At 41.8% G+C, this 13,750-nt stretch overlaps 1 protein-coding gene across 9 annotated transcripts in view; it reads left to right on the top strand.

Annotated features, from left to right (window-relative positions):
- Positions 1–13,750, top strand: part of ANO1 (anoctamin 1) — a 134,218-nt gene that overhangs the window by 73,200 nt on the left and 47,268 nt on the right. For 5 of the 9 annotated variants that reach the window (XM_014574588.3, XM_025185664.2, XM_025185665.2 and 2 more), the window contains 5 exons: positions 3,301–3,452; positions 5,367–5,421; positions 10,189–10,240; positions 12,681–12,746; positions 13,450–13,505. In XM_014574588.3, coding sequence (XP_014430074.2) covers positions 3,301–3,452; positions 5,367–5,421; positions 10,189–10,240; positions 12,681–12,746; positions 13,450–13,505 — 381 coding nt within the window. The remainder of the gene's footprint in view (positions 1–3,300; positions 3,453–5,366; positions 5,422–10,188; positions 10,241–12,680; positions 12,747–13,449; positions 13,506–13,750) is intronic. The other 4 variants (XM_014574590.3, XM_075927706.1, XM_014574589.3 and 1 more) reach the window with 1 other exon arrangement.

Below are 13,750 nucleotides of genomic sequence, written 5' to 3'. Positions count from 1 at the left end.
TGTTAGCTTGCAGCTGATAATGGACTCTTAAATATACAGGATGGGGGATGCTATTTTTTCTTAGCCCAGCAGAGCCCCAGACCTGACCATACACATGGGGAAGTAGCATTTTAGATGCAAATAGTCCTTTTGTGCTCAGAGGCTAATCATGTGCATAAAGTTAATCATGAACATAATTGTTTGCAGGGTGTGGGACTAAATTAGCTTAGAAAAATTACCCTTTGGAATATTTGAAGTGTCATTATAAAAGTAATAGTGTATTTTCTCTGCAGACCAAAATTTAAATAATCTTTGCTATGTAGCTGTACCTGTTCATTGAACATAACTTAGAGGTGGATTAATATTTAATGACATCCTAAGTGCAGGTTCCAGATATTACAGAGAATGAAGTCTCTAATGGAATGAAAGAGCGCCTCAAAGCCCAAAGTAATTTATTGCAAGTTAAAATAAAACTTTTGCTTTAAATATTGTATTAGTGGCATTTTAGCCCACTTATCACCTTCCTTATTTTAATTATGTTTCCTGTTTTTTTTTTAAAGACCATTAAGTTTGTTGGAGCTCTTGTATCATACAGGAAAGGGCATTTTTGTCAAGACAGTAAGTGAGAGGTTTCATAGGGCACAACTAAACTACATTCCTCTTTCGAGAAAGGAATGTAAATGAGGCAAATCAAAAATGCAAATGAAGCGTGGATTTAAATATCCCGTACTTCATTTGCATATTTGCTTCTGAGCGCTTTTTCAAAAAAGGGTTTTTTGGAAGTGAAAGTGCAGTCTAGACGGGGTTCTAGACCCTCATTTTTCAGGAGTACGGGTTCTTTTGAAAAAGGAGGGTTTTTTTTAAAATAAACCCATCTAGACTGCGCTTTCACTTTCAAAAACCCTTTTTAGAAAAAGCGCTCAGACGTGAATATGCAAATGAAGTGAAGAATATTTAAATCCACGCTTAATTTGCACTTTCGATTTGTCTCATTTACATTCCTCCTTCAAAAGACGAATATAGTCTAGACATAGCCATAGACCAGTTATTGCTTGTGCCTAGTAGAAGTTAGGAATGAATTTTCACTTGGCTGCACCTGGAAATGAGCTCAAACCAAACCATTTCATCTAGACACTGAAGGTGGTTTGTATCTGGATTTAGAGCAGAACTTTGTGGCTCAGGCTGTGTAGTTTATTCTTTTCATAGTATCATAGAACACTAGAACTGTAAGAGACTTTGAGAGGTCATTGAGTCCAGTCCCCTGCCCTCACACTAAGACCCAATACCGTCTACCATCCCTGACAGATGTCTGTCTAACTTGCTCTTAAATATCTCCAGTGATGGAGATTCCACAACCTCTCTAGGCAATTTATTCCAGTGTTTAACCACCCTGACAGGAAGTTTTCCCTAATGTCCAACCTCTACCTCCCTTGCTACAGTTTAAGCCCATTGCTTCTTGTCCTAACTGCCAAGGCTAAGGAGAATAATTTTTCTTCCTCCTCCTTGTAACACCCTTTTAGATACCTGAAAACCATTATCATGTCCCCTCTCAGTCTTCTCCTTTCCAAACTAAACAAGCCCAATTCCTTCAGCCTTCCTTCATAGGTCAATTTCTTTATCTTCTAATGCTATTCTTGTATGATTTTGGCACTTGTTTGGTACTGGAATGCCAAATTGCTGTTACTGCACTGGTAAAAAGTAGTTCTACTGTAGTTCCATTAGTCAAAAGTCATTGCAGGGCATTCACATGCAAGTTTCCCTGGGTACTATGGAGATCAGAAGGTTGCATTTGGTGTGGTTACACTCAGCAGTTCATGGGACTTAAGGACTATGTAGATCCTTGTCACATGACTGGGGAGAAGGCCCCGTTCAGGGCAGTGTGAGGATGCCAGCTTCGCACCTGTCACACTCCTATTTTCCACTTTGTTCCCCAGCAATGTGTTTAATCTCACCTACCAAAGTCTGTCTGATCCCACCCACTAGTCCCTGGGGTGGGGTGACCCCATAGTTAGAGATTAACTTCCCTCAATTGGCAGAGCAGCACAATTCAATAGTTCCAATACAACCCAGTGGTCAGAGTCTATTAAGGGACGGTTGATAGGGGAAAGGTTTGCACCCCCGGAAGCGGGTCTAGGCCCACCCATTCCAGTGGACTCCAGCCCAGGCCCCATTAGTGGCTTTCTGTAGCCACTGAGTCAGCAGGAAAAAGTTCAAAATGTAGCACACTGACTCTCTAGCACCAGCTTGCTCACCCTGTAGCCATTGCCTTCCCTAGGCTCTTTCCTGATCTAGGGTGTGTCTGCTCAATGATGGATCTCCAGCTCCCCTCCTTCATCTTGGATCTGGCTGCTTCTGCTTATATCTGGAATCTGTGAGGTCTCTAGTTGTGTCAAGCCTCCAGTCGACATGGTAGCGCCTCAGCATTTGGGTAATCTCTGTGGTTTGCCTGGAGCTGGCAAGGCACATCCTCCCCCTCCAGCCACCACCCCAACTGAGTTAAGCTGATTCTTTTTATAGCAGTACAGCTCAAACATCCCCAGTAAGACATAGGGGGTGCGACGTTCTCAGCCCTCAGGGCTGGCTTAACCCCCTCCTGCTTAGTGTGGAGAGAGTACGCCCATCACACACCCTCCACTTTAAGAATGGTCCTTTCTCTCACCCCACAGAGAGGCTTACAAGGGCCACCGAAGTTCCTTCAGCCTTTAACCTGCCACAGAGTAGAGCTACAGTTTTAGGTCTGTTAAGCAGTCCAGCCCTTTCCTTTGGAATGACATAAGAGGCAAGATGTGACTCTTAGGCTATATCTACACAGCACTCTAAACTTGAAATAAGATAAACAATTTGCACTATGCAAATTGCATACTTATTTCGAGTTTATTTCAGAATAGGCTATTTTGAAATTTGGTGCTGTCTACCCAGCACCAAATTTCAAAATAAAGTACTATTTCGAGTCATCCCTTAATCATCATGAATGAGAGTTACTGGGTTGCTGAAATAGTGCATGCCCATTATTTTGAAAAACATTTCAAAATAATGAGTGGCTTGTGAAGACTCGATATCCAGAGGTATCCCGAAATAACTATGATGTGTAGACATACTCTAAGAGAATAATTGAACTCTGAGTTTGCTTCAGTGTTTCCCTTTCAAAACCCATCTATCTATTTTTTTCACCCTTTTAAAGACGGTCGAGCAATAGCACACTGGTCACCATTAGTTTGAGTGTATTTATTTAAATGATGATCTTAGTCATTACACTTCAGTAACTTTTATGAATAATTTGAGAGCAATACAATATTAATTATTTGTTTTCCTTCTTCTCAGGTGTATCAGATAAATCAAGGCCATGGTCTTTTGAAAAAAATTAATTCTGTAATTCAAAAAATAACAGAACCTATCCAACCAAAAGTAGCAGAACACAAACCACAGACAATGAAACGCCTCTCCTACCCTTTCTCCCGGGAAAAACAACACCTGTAAGTGAAAGCTTCATCTAAATTAATCGTTTGCAAAAACTGGAGTCTGTTAATGCAATACCACTTGAGACACAGGCATGAATAGGTTAATAAAATAATATGCATCAGAATGAATATTGCAGTAATGATAATAAAAATGGGCACCTTTTCTTATCATAAGAAGTTAGATCTTATCAAGTTCACTGTGCAAGAATAGGGCTCTTTAAGGCTTTCTGTAGCATTTGTGTTCATTTTAGCTGTCATATAGTATATGTAGCAATCATCCTGAACAGAGTAACAATACAGTATGCCTTTTCAAATATAAGGTAACATTTATATCATAATACAGTTTTACTGTGGTCCTTTTCACTGCAAAAGTGAAGTGTTCAGTAAGATTTGTAGCTAGGAGAATAGATTGATAAACATAATTGTGTACCATCTACAACATGGGTTTCCAAATTGGGGGGTGTGCCCCCCTGAAGGGGTGTGAAGAAATTCCAGGGGAGGCCCGAAGTGGCCCAGCCTCGCCCCCCCCATCAAGTTTTGCTGCCCTGTTCAGTTCCTTTTTTCCTTTTTTTTTCTTTTTTTCAACAAATTTTGATGCTATTTGGGGGAATAGGGCATGAGGGTTTTTCAAAAAGGGGGGCATGATGCCAAAAAGTTTGGGAACCACTAATCTACAAGGAGAGGACCTGATTTGGCCATTGATTTTAATTGGAACAACTTGGGAGCCATTATGAGATCTCAAAAATAATTGCAGTTGTATATACATGCATGTCAAGGAACATGGAAAAAAGGGAAGTCTGGCAAAAGGTTTTTTTCTTCTGGAAAGCTCCGGCAAGACCATTCTATAGCCAGGTCCTCTTCATGTCTCAGTTTGGGAGCAGAAAGGTTTTAAGAGGATGTGGCTCTGGGAGAAGAAGCATGGTTTATATGTATACCCACACACAGCCACCTAGAGCAAACAATAGTCTTTGGGCACAGCCTCTTCACCACACACAAGTTTATTTTTTACCTTTAGTGGATACAGAACATGAAAAGGAACTGTGCACCAGAGTATGTATCATCTTTGATATGTGCCCAGATTTGCACGAGGGGTGTTCATCCAATAAAATAATCCTATGCCTGAGTGTCACAAGGGGTCAGATTATTAACTTGCACTCGTGTTAGGAAGGATCTTACACTACATCTAGTCTTACTCCTTTCCCCCACCCCACCCATGAAACTACTTTCAGAGTAGTTACAGAGTACAGGAGACAAAAACAAAACAATTCTTGGCTAGATCAAAAAAATCATTGGGCGAAATGCTAGGTTCATGTTATACAAGAAGTAAGAGTAGATCATATAGGTCCCTTTTGATCTTAAAATCTATGAATATATAAAACCAAAAAAAGTGTTGCCAAACCCTATAAAAAGTAGAGTTTGTGATGGGCATTTCTTTTAGAAGGGATATTAGATTAGACTCATTTCTATTTGTTGGCAATAACCTTCATCCCAAGCAGTGATCATTACTGATCAGCAGTATTTCCTGGATAAAGAAAAAGAGGTCATTAAGGATACATCTACTCAGAAGTGTTATTTTGAACTTACTGCAGTTATTCTGAAATAACTGCTTGTGGTGTAGATGAGGAGTATGTTATTTCGACATAATGTCAAAAAAATGTCAAGCTGGAGGACTTCTTACTTGACTCCTGTAACCCACATTTTATGAGGAGTAAGGGAAGTCGGAGGAAGAGTGCTCTCTCAGACTTCCTGCTGTGTAGACAGCACCAAAAGCTGAAATAAGCTATTTTGACTTAAGCTACACAATTATGTAGCTCAAGTTGCCTATTTCGGCTTTTGCCCTGTTGTGTACAAGTGCCCTACATGTAGAAATGTATAGACAGCGTTTTATGCATTGAGCAATATTTTTTTCTCCTTTCCACTGTTTAACAGATTTGATTTGTCTGACAAAGAATCCTTTTTTGACAGCAAAACTAGAAGCACGATAGTAAGTATTGTATTTTTAAATCATTTACAGCAGAAGTATTTCCGTGGTTATGTGGGTTTTAAATGTTCCTTTGTTAGGATTAGCCCCAACTCCCATTACCAAATGACGCTAATTGTCAATGACAGAAAGTGTTTAAAAACAAAATGAAACATTTCCAGGGTACGGCTCCAGTGTGTCTGCTGAATACTGTTTGAGATTAACAGTGTGTCTTCTTTTTTGTGTGCACAATAGCTCCGTTTTGATTCTATTAGGCTTTGTCTATACTTATGGTGGCATGTGGAATACAGGCACTGCTCATGCTGGAACATGGCTCAATGAAAGGCAGGGTGTGTCCGCAATTCTTACTGCGTTGCGTAGCTACGCAGCTGAAGCAATGGAGTGTCTTTCCTCATTGCTTCCCCCCTGCCAGAGCTTTCAATATTGTCGGAGCTATAGGCTGCAGCGGAAAAGTCTCTGGCAGCAGGGAGGCAGCCGGACACTGTACTGCTTAAAAAATAGCAGCTTAGACATGGGAGGCACTGTTTGGTCACGTAAAGAGCACTGTAGGCTATACACACTGGGGGGAGGGGCGTGGAGATTCAGGCATACAGAGCACCCTACTCTACTCCACTTGCCCAAGCTGTGCCTCACCATTTACACAGCTGTTTATACATATGCTCACTTTGCCTGCAGTGTCTGTTCTTTACACACCACCAAAAGTGTAGACGTACCCTAGAGTCTCAATAATTCTGGAATGCAGCATGGAATAACAGGTAGAGCTCTAGACTGGATCAATGATCTGGATGCCAGATCAGAAGATCTGGATGCTTTTCCTGACTCTATGAGCCCACTGGGTAACACTGGGCAAGTGACTTCCTCTTCCTGTTCCTATATTCCCCCATGTGGAAAGTGAGGTGATTGAAGTCCTTTGTAAACTGCTTTGAGATTTACTGATGAAAAGAACCGTCTAAGAGCTAAGTATTATTGGCGCAAAATGAGGATAATATTTTCTTACCTCACTTCAGTGTTACAAAGATAAAATCTATCCACTATTGTGAGGTTCTGCAGAAATGAGTGCCTCATAAAATAGAAGCAAAGACATCCAAAATTAACCCTTTGAAAGTTTATATGAACAGGCATATAAGTTACAGTGTCAGAGTACGCTTGGGCATCTTTTGCATGTGACACTAGTGTGTCGACTATCCAATAAGCTTTTGTTTATTAGATAGTTGACTAGTCGCTTACATCCCTATTCTCCAATGTCTAAAAAAACCCAGCTCCCATGGAAAGTAGCTCAGGGTATGTCTACACTACAGCGCTAATTCGAACTAACTTAGTTAATTCGAACTAACGCATCTAGAACTAAAAACTAGTTCGAATTAGCATTTTGCTAATTCGAACTAGCATGTCCACGTTAAGTGGACCCTGAACAGGGCTTAAGGATGGCCGGAAGCAGTGCCGGCAGGGCATCAGAGGAGGACTTAGAGCGTGGAGATGCTGTCTCAGGCTAGCCGAGGGCTGTGCTTAAAGGGTCCCAACCCCCACCACGGACAGACAGTTCTCAGGGGTGCCCCGCTTGAAAACCAGTCCTGGCTTGGAGTGCCCGGAGTGCCCACACTGGGCACATCACACCACTCGGCCATCAGCCCGGCTGCACTTGCCGCAGGCTGCCATCTGGGGAGAGGGGGCAATTGGAGGGATGCAGGAGAGCTTCCACCCCCAGAAGCCCGCAGAGCCAGCCCAGTCCTCCCCATCGGGGGCTCATGCCCCATTCCTCCCTCATCTCCTTCCACTTACCCTTCCCTAGCCCCTTTTCTTGATGTACAAAATAAAGGACAATTGTGTTCAAAAATGGAATCTGTCTTTATTGAACAAAACTGGAGGAGACTGGGAAAAGGAGGTGGGAGAGGAGAAGAGGGAGGCTGGGAGAGGGGAGGGCAACTACAATGATCAGGGGTTGGGAACAGGTCCCATATGAAGAGAGGCTAAAGAGACTGGGACTTCTCAGCTTAGAAAAGAGGAGACGGAGGGGGGACAGGATAGAGGTCTCTAAAAGCAGGAGTTGGGTGGAGAGGGTGCATACAGAAAAGTTCTTCATTAGTTCCCATAAAGAAGGACTAGAGGACACCAAAGGAAAGGAATGGGTAGCAGGCTTCAAACTATTAACACAAAGTTGTTCCTCACAAAGCAAAGAGTCAACCTGTGAAACTCCTTGCTGCAGGAGGCTGTGAAGGCTAGAACTAGAACAGAGTTTAAAGGGAAGTGAGATCAAGTCATGGAGGTTGGGTCCATGGAGTGGTATTATCCAGGGGGTAGGAGTGGTGTCCCTGCCCAAAGTTTGTGGAAGGCTGGAGAGGGATGGCACGAGACAAATGGCTTGGTCACTGTCTCCGGTCCATCCCCTCCAGGGTCCCTAGGGTTGGCTGCTGTCGGCAGACAGGCTACTGGGCTAGATGGACCTTTGGTCTGACCCAGGACGGCCATTGTAAGCTCAGGGCTCAGGGTCGGGGGTCTCAGTGGACCACCTTGATTTTCATGCACTCCTGCTCCTGGGTGGCCAGGCTGGCAGCTCTCCTGCCCTAGACGGCCACCTTCCTGTGCCTAGTGCGGAGATCGTGGACAAGGTCCACGATGTTCGCACTAGCCCAGGCGGGTGCCCGCCTCTTGCGGTCCCAGGCAAGCTCCCGGGATGGCAGGTGCAGGGTCTGCTGGCTGGGTGCTGGCAGGCTTGCACCTGGCACGGGCACCGTAGCCAGCCCGTGCCCCTTTAAGGGGTCTGGGGCCGGGAGAGGGGCATAGAGTTTCCCTGGTGTTTTCCAGAGTGGCCACCAGGGAAACCTGGGAAGCCTTAGCCTCCCACTAGTTCGAATTAAGGGTCTACACAGCCCTTAATTCGAACTAGCTAGTTCAAACTAGGCTTAATCCTCGTAAAATGAGGTTTACCTAGTTTGAACTAAGCGCTCCGCTAGTTCGAATTAAATGCGAACTAGCGGAGCGCTAGTGTAGCGCCTATTAAAGTTAGTTCGAACTAAAGTCTGTTAGTTCGAACTAACTGTGTAGTGTAGACATACCCTCAGAGTTCAGTCTGTACAAAATTTCGGCACGAATTGCAGTGTCAGCCTCTCTACATTCAAGGAGGGAAAGCAAAGAGGGGGGAGCAGGAGTCACTGCTGGGGGGAACCAGCTTAAAAGTAGGTTCCCTACAGCACCAGCTCCTCGGTGCTGCCTGACCTCATACCAGAGGCAGCAGTGCAGAATTGTAGGGAGCTCCCCGGGAGTGGGACCAGGAGAATACTGGCTACCAGCCTCGGCCCCCAGGGACTATCCAATAGTTATGTAACCAACACGAATTCATGAGGTTACACAACTATTCAATTACCCAATACCTAGCATCCCTAGAAGAATCACGCTAATTGAGAAAGATTACTAGACCTGTTTGGCTAAAATCAAAACAACATTCAGAGCACACAACTAAAACCAAGTAAGTTATTTTTCCCTCCCAGGTTCCCCTGGCTATAATTAGCATTGCCCATCTTCCCTAATAGAGGGTTAACATCATCACTTCCTGCTGCAAAGTGTTTTAGAGTGAGAGTCAGCAGCCAACTTTCTGCTCCTGGCTCAGCTTCTCCCAGCTCACACAGGGCACAAGGCCCTTAGAAAAGCAGCTGCCCTACCTGATTGCTCATGGAGTCTGACCCCAGGGACAGAATCTATTGGGTCAAACCCCAAAACTACCACACCCAGTTCCAGAAGCTTCTGGGTGTGGAGTGTTAAATTTGCCTAGCAACAATGACCCAGACTTAACTCGCTCATACCACCTTGCCCCCTCTTCCCCCTGCCCCTCCCACAGGTCTCCTAAAGATATATCTCCCTATCAGGTACATGGGTTACACTAGCAAGTTATAAACACAAATTAGCCCTCTATAATACCTTTAACAAGAACAACAGCACCCCTGACTATCACCTGCCTTGAAAGAAGACAGGAATGTCCATTTATTCAACTGCCCTCTCAGTTCAAGCAGGAACAGCAATGAAGCTATATCAATTTACATCAGCTGAGGATCTAGTGCTTTACACCAGTTTAATATACAAGATACTTGTATAAAAATGTCTTTAATCTGGGCTGTAGGTGTTTCCTGTGGTGCCTTTGAATTGCATCACTATCATACGGTACGTCTATACAGCAGCATTATTTCAGAGTAACTGATGTTATTCCTAAATAACATATTGCACGTCTATACTACAAGCCTTTATTTTGAAATAACGTCGAGCTGGAAGACTTCTAACTCCAACTCGTGGTAACCCTCATTTTACAAGGAATCAGGGAAGCTGAAGAAAGAATGCTCTTCCTTCGACTTCCTGCTGTATAGACAGCACCAAAAGCTGAATTAAGCTATTTCGACTTACGTTATGCAATTGACGTAGCCGAAGTTGCATAGCTTAATTCAGCTTTAATTCTGATGTGTAGACGTACCCATAGCGAACAGTTAAATCTAACCCTCTTCCCCTCAAACAAATAAAAAATCACATATCTTACTTATTGGCAGATTAGTCATCTAGGGTTTTTTTTCCCTTTTTACAGATATCATATATGAAAATAACAAAGTTCAACATCCTTAAAACACTATATAATATCGAGCTTTTCATAGATAACACTTATCAGCTGTGATCAACAGCTCCATTGTGCCAATAACTTTGATTCTCAGAGATTTGTTTACACAGAACAGCTTAATAGTTACTGGCAGAATCTCAAGTAACCCTTTCTTTTCTTCCCTCTTGCTAATGTAGGTTTATGAAATATTGAAAAGAACAACATGTACCAAAGCCAAATACAGCATGGGTAAGGAACTTGACTTAGGTTTGAGATCATCATTTTCAGGTGTCTAAAATGCTGCAAATTGCAACTGAAGGGATGGTTTGGGTGGGGTTTGTTTGTCTTTTTTTCTCCATTGTTTGATTTAAGTTCATTTAGTTTTGTTCTTGTTTTCTGAGCTTTGTTTGGTCACAAACATTTTTTGTCTCTAAAGATATAAAGCCATTACTGTCAAGGAATTTTATGATCAGATCTTTGTAAATTGTGAAGCAAGATGAATATTTTCACGTACAAAGAGATCATTCACAAAGAAACGGGATGGCAGCATAAAACACTACTAAGATACGGCCCAGGAACTAATAATGTGCAATCACTTCCTGATCACCAGGGGTTCAATCCTATCCATACTGAAGTCAATGAGAGTATTGCCACAGACTTCAGTAGCTGCAGATTCACAGTCTATATCCAGCCATATAAATCCAGTCTATATCAATAGTCACCTAAAATTATCACTGAAGGCTCTTTAAGGGCTTGTGTGATATGGTCTCAGTTGACAAGCTTTCAAAACTAGACCATAAATGGCATTTATTGGCATTCTTCAGTAACTCAGCAGGGAGGCCATGTACGGGAGCGGGCATGGGGACTACATTAATTTCTCATCCCTAGAAGACATGGTTGTCCCTCCAGTTCAGTGACAACGTGGTGGAGTAATATCGGGAAGTTTACACTACTGCTACCTATGAATGTAGGATTTTAGCCTTCAGAACTGATCCAACTGTTCAATTTACCAAACAGGCAACAATAAAAATCAGGTCACCCTGGTAAAGACCTGCTAACCATGTATTCCCTCTTCACCTGTTTTATAGTCTCTTTTACACTGCTTATGATACATAAGGATTCACTAAACTATAGCACTGAGGTGAAAAAATAGCTCATAATAATCCAGATCATGAGTGGCAAAACCTAAGTTTTTTTAAATCCAGTCATCCCCATATATGATATCCCATGGGGGGAAAATAACTCAAATGGAAAAAATGTTCAATGGCCATTGGCAACAGTTAAAACATTAATTTGTCCACAGGTAGTTAAATACAGTACAGGTATGGGAACTTAACTTACAAGTAGCTTTGACTAAATATTGACAAAACTGATGTTAAGACGTCCATGAAATAATGGTGGTATGATTCAGCCAGAAGTGCTTTGTATACTCTGACTTTGCAATTTAACTCTCAACATACAGTGCACAGGTGGTGAGTCTTTATATGCCATAAGATTATTTTGGGTGCAGCCAGGTACTGGTCCTGTAATGTGGGAAATCCAAATTCAGGAGTGATCTCCAGTTTCCAAGCTATTGCTGGATCAGTTTCAGAGAAGAAATAACAAACTTGCACTCTGGCAGGAGGAAAGTCCCGTGGCTCACTGTGGAATCTTGCCTTCCAGCTGGCTGCTTGCTTGCGCTCCTGGTCAGAAACAGGGCCCACATTCACCGTTAATTAAATGAGGGGAAAGACCTTGTTAAGATTTTTGGGTCCCCCTTCTTCTGCCACCTTCACCAGATGGGGCACGGAAAGGCCACACAGGATGCATGAGTTGAAGAGATGTTTGGGCTGCATAATCAGTTGGGGTAAATCAGTGTTGTGCCATCTGACTTGGTATGTTTGGTAATTATATATTTAAAGAACGTTCTGGAACAGATTAGAGCAAATACTTGTAACACTGGGACATTTTAGAAGTGGTTTCCTCTGAACTTTGCCAAGTAGGAATAACAAGTAGTGTGCAGTGAACACTCCAGCTTTCTGATGTTTATAAGTGCAGACTTGTGAAACTGCAAATTATAATCCACATCTTTTAATGCCAATATGCAGCAGGTGGAGTGTTCAAATCTTCAGCAGTGCACTACTGCTTTGTAATATTCTGAAACTCTTATTAAACACATTGACCCAATATTCATCTAATGAGAATCAGCTTAGTTGGTGTAAATAAACATTGCTATACCGATTTCAATAGCGCTGAAGATGTGATCTTAAAAGTCAACATAGCAGAGTCACCCAACCTATCTTCCAGGGGTAACAAGACCCATTCAAAGACTTGTGAAACTCCATATTTGGAAGTAGCTATATTAATGCCAACAGCTATAATAAAGCACACAGTATCTAGAAATTATATACTATAGCCTCCAAGAATCTGTGTCCTGCTAAGCAGTCTTTGGAATTCTGTAGCAAGATGAGATTTCTAAGTGCATTCTTCACCCATTGCACAATTCCAACTATATATATATATATATATATATATATATATACATATACTTCTCCTGTTATGTCCTCACTTCTCTTAATTTATCCCAAAGTCGAAGAATGAGATTACTCTCCAGAAAGCAGAGAATAAACTCCACCCCACACACATTAGAGATGCAGCAGTAACTGCTTTAAGGCTCATACATGTAACTAATAGACAAATGTGTAAACAGGGAAAGGAGAGGGAAGACAGACGGACACTACCCTTTTAAATAAAAGATGGAAATGTGGTAAATATGGTAAGTATTATATCAAGGGCTTTGCAAAGGCTTTCCCTACAACTTCGCTAACCATTCTGAGTGTATGATGAGAGCATGTATATTAGATTGCCAACTTTGTATTTTAAAAAAATAAGGAATTATATTCCTAGCACCCCTGCCCTGCTGCCCCTCCAGATGATATGAGTATTAATACTGATATTATTAATACATTTGCCAGGGATATTTCTTGCTGCTTTTTGCAGCATTCAGAAGCTCCCATGTTGTACATAAATTTAAAAATAAGGAACATCGCTTGCAATAATGGACTGTTGGCAGCCTAGTATATATGTTCCTTTACACAGTCAATTCCAGCCATATTCTTCTTATGATCCAGCCTTTTGCTCTAAAATCTGCAGCCTTGCTCTTCAAATTGGACTGACTTTCCAGAGAATGTCATTTATTGTAATGACTGGTTTCAAGTCATTGTCTCCTAATTCTTCATTCTCAAATATATGACTTCCTTTTATTCTCTGCCGTTTTACATTTTCTAAAATGAATCCTATTTAATGATCTGTATGAATGAAAATGAAACTACATGGAGAGGAATTAGATGGCAGAAGATTTATTACCTAACCAAATGAGTGCTATTTTGAGGGAATACTTTAGAAAAGTTGGATGTAAACTTGAGACTGTCCAAATTTAAAATGGTACATTGCTAGCTATTCTGTCTTTGTCTTTCAAGGAATCACCAGTCTGCTTGCCAATGGAGTTTACAGTGCTGCATATCCTTTGCATGATGTAAGTGATCTTGGAATATATTTTATATTTTTACAATATGACATGAACAAATCCTTAGTGTGTTATGTATTAATGGCATCGTCCCAAACATCTTTAGTGTTTCATGAGCTTAATATCCTGCTCTGCTTTTATAATGAGTTTCCACAACTTTTACAGTCTTTACTTGTCAGCTGTGTTGTCTTTTAATAATACTTGCTGAGTTAGTTCCCTTGGTCATCAAAAATGCCACTGTAATATAAAGTTAG

Source organism: Pelodiscus sinensis, chromosome 4 (assembly GCF_049634645.1).
Source record: "Pelodiscus sinensis isolate JC-2024 chromosome 4, ASM4963464v1, whole genome shotgun sequence".
NCBI lineage: Eukaryota > Metazoa > Chordata > Testudines > Trionychidae > Pelodiscus > Pelodiscus sinensis.
The sequence above is the reverse complement of the archived record's forward strand: the minus strand, read 5'-3'. Positions and strand labels throughout refer to the sequence as shown.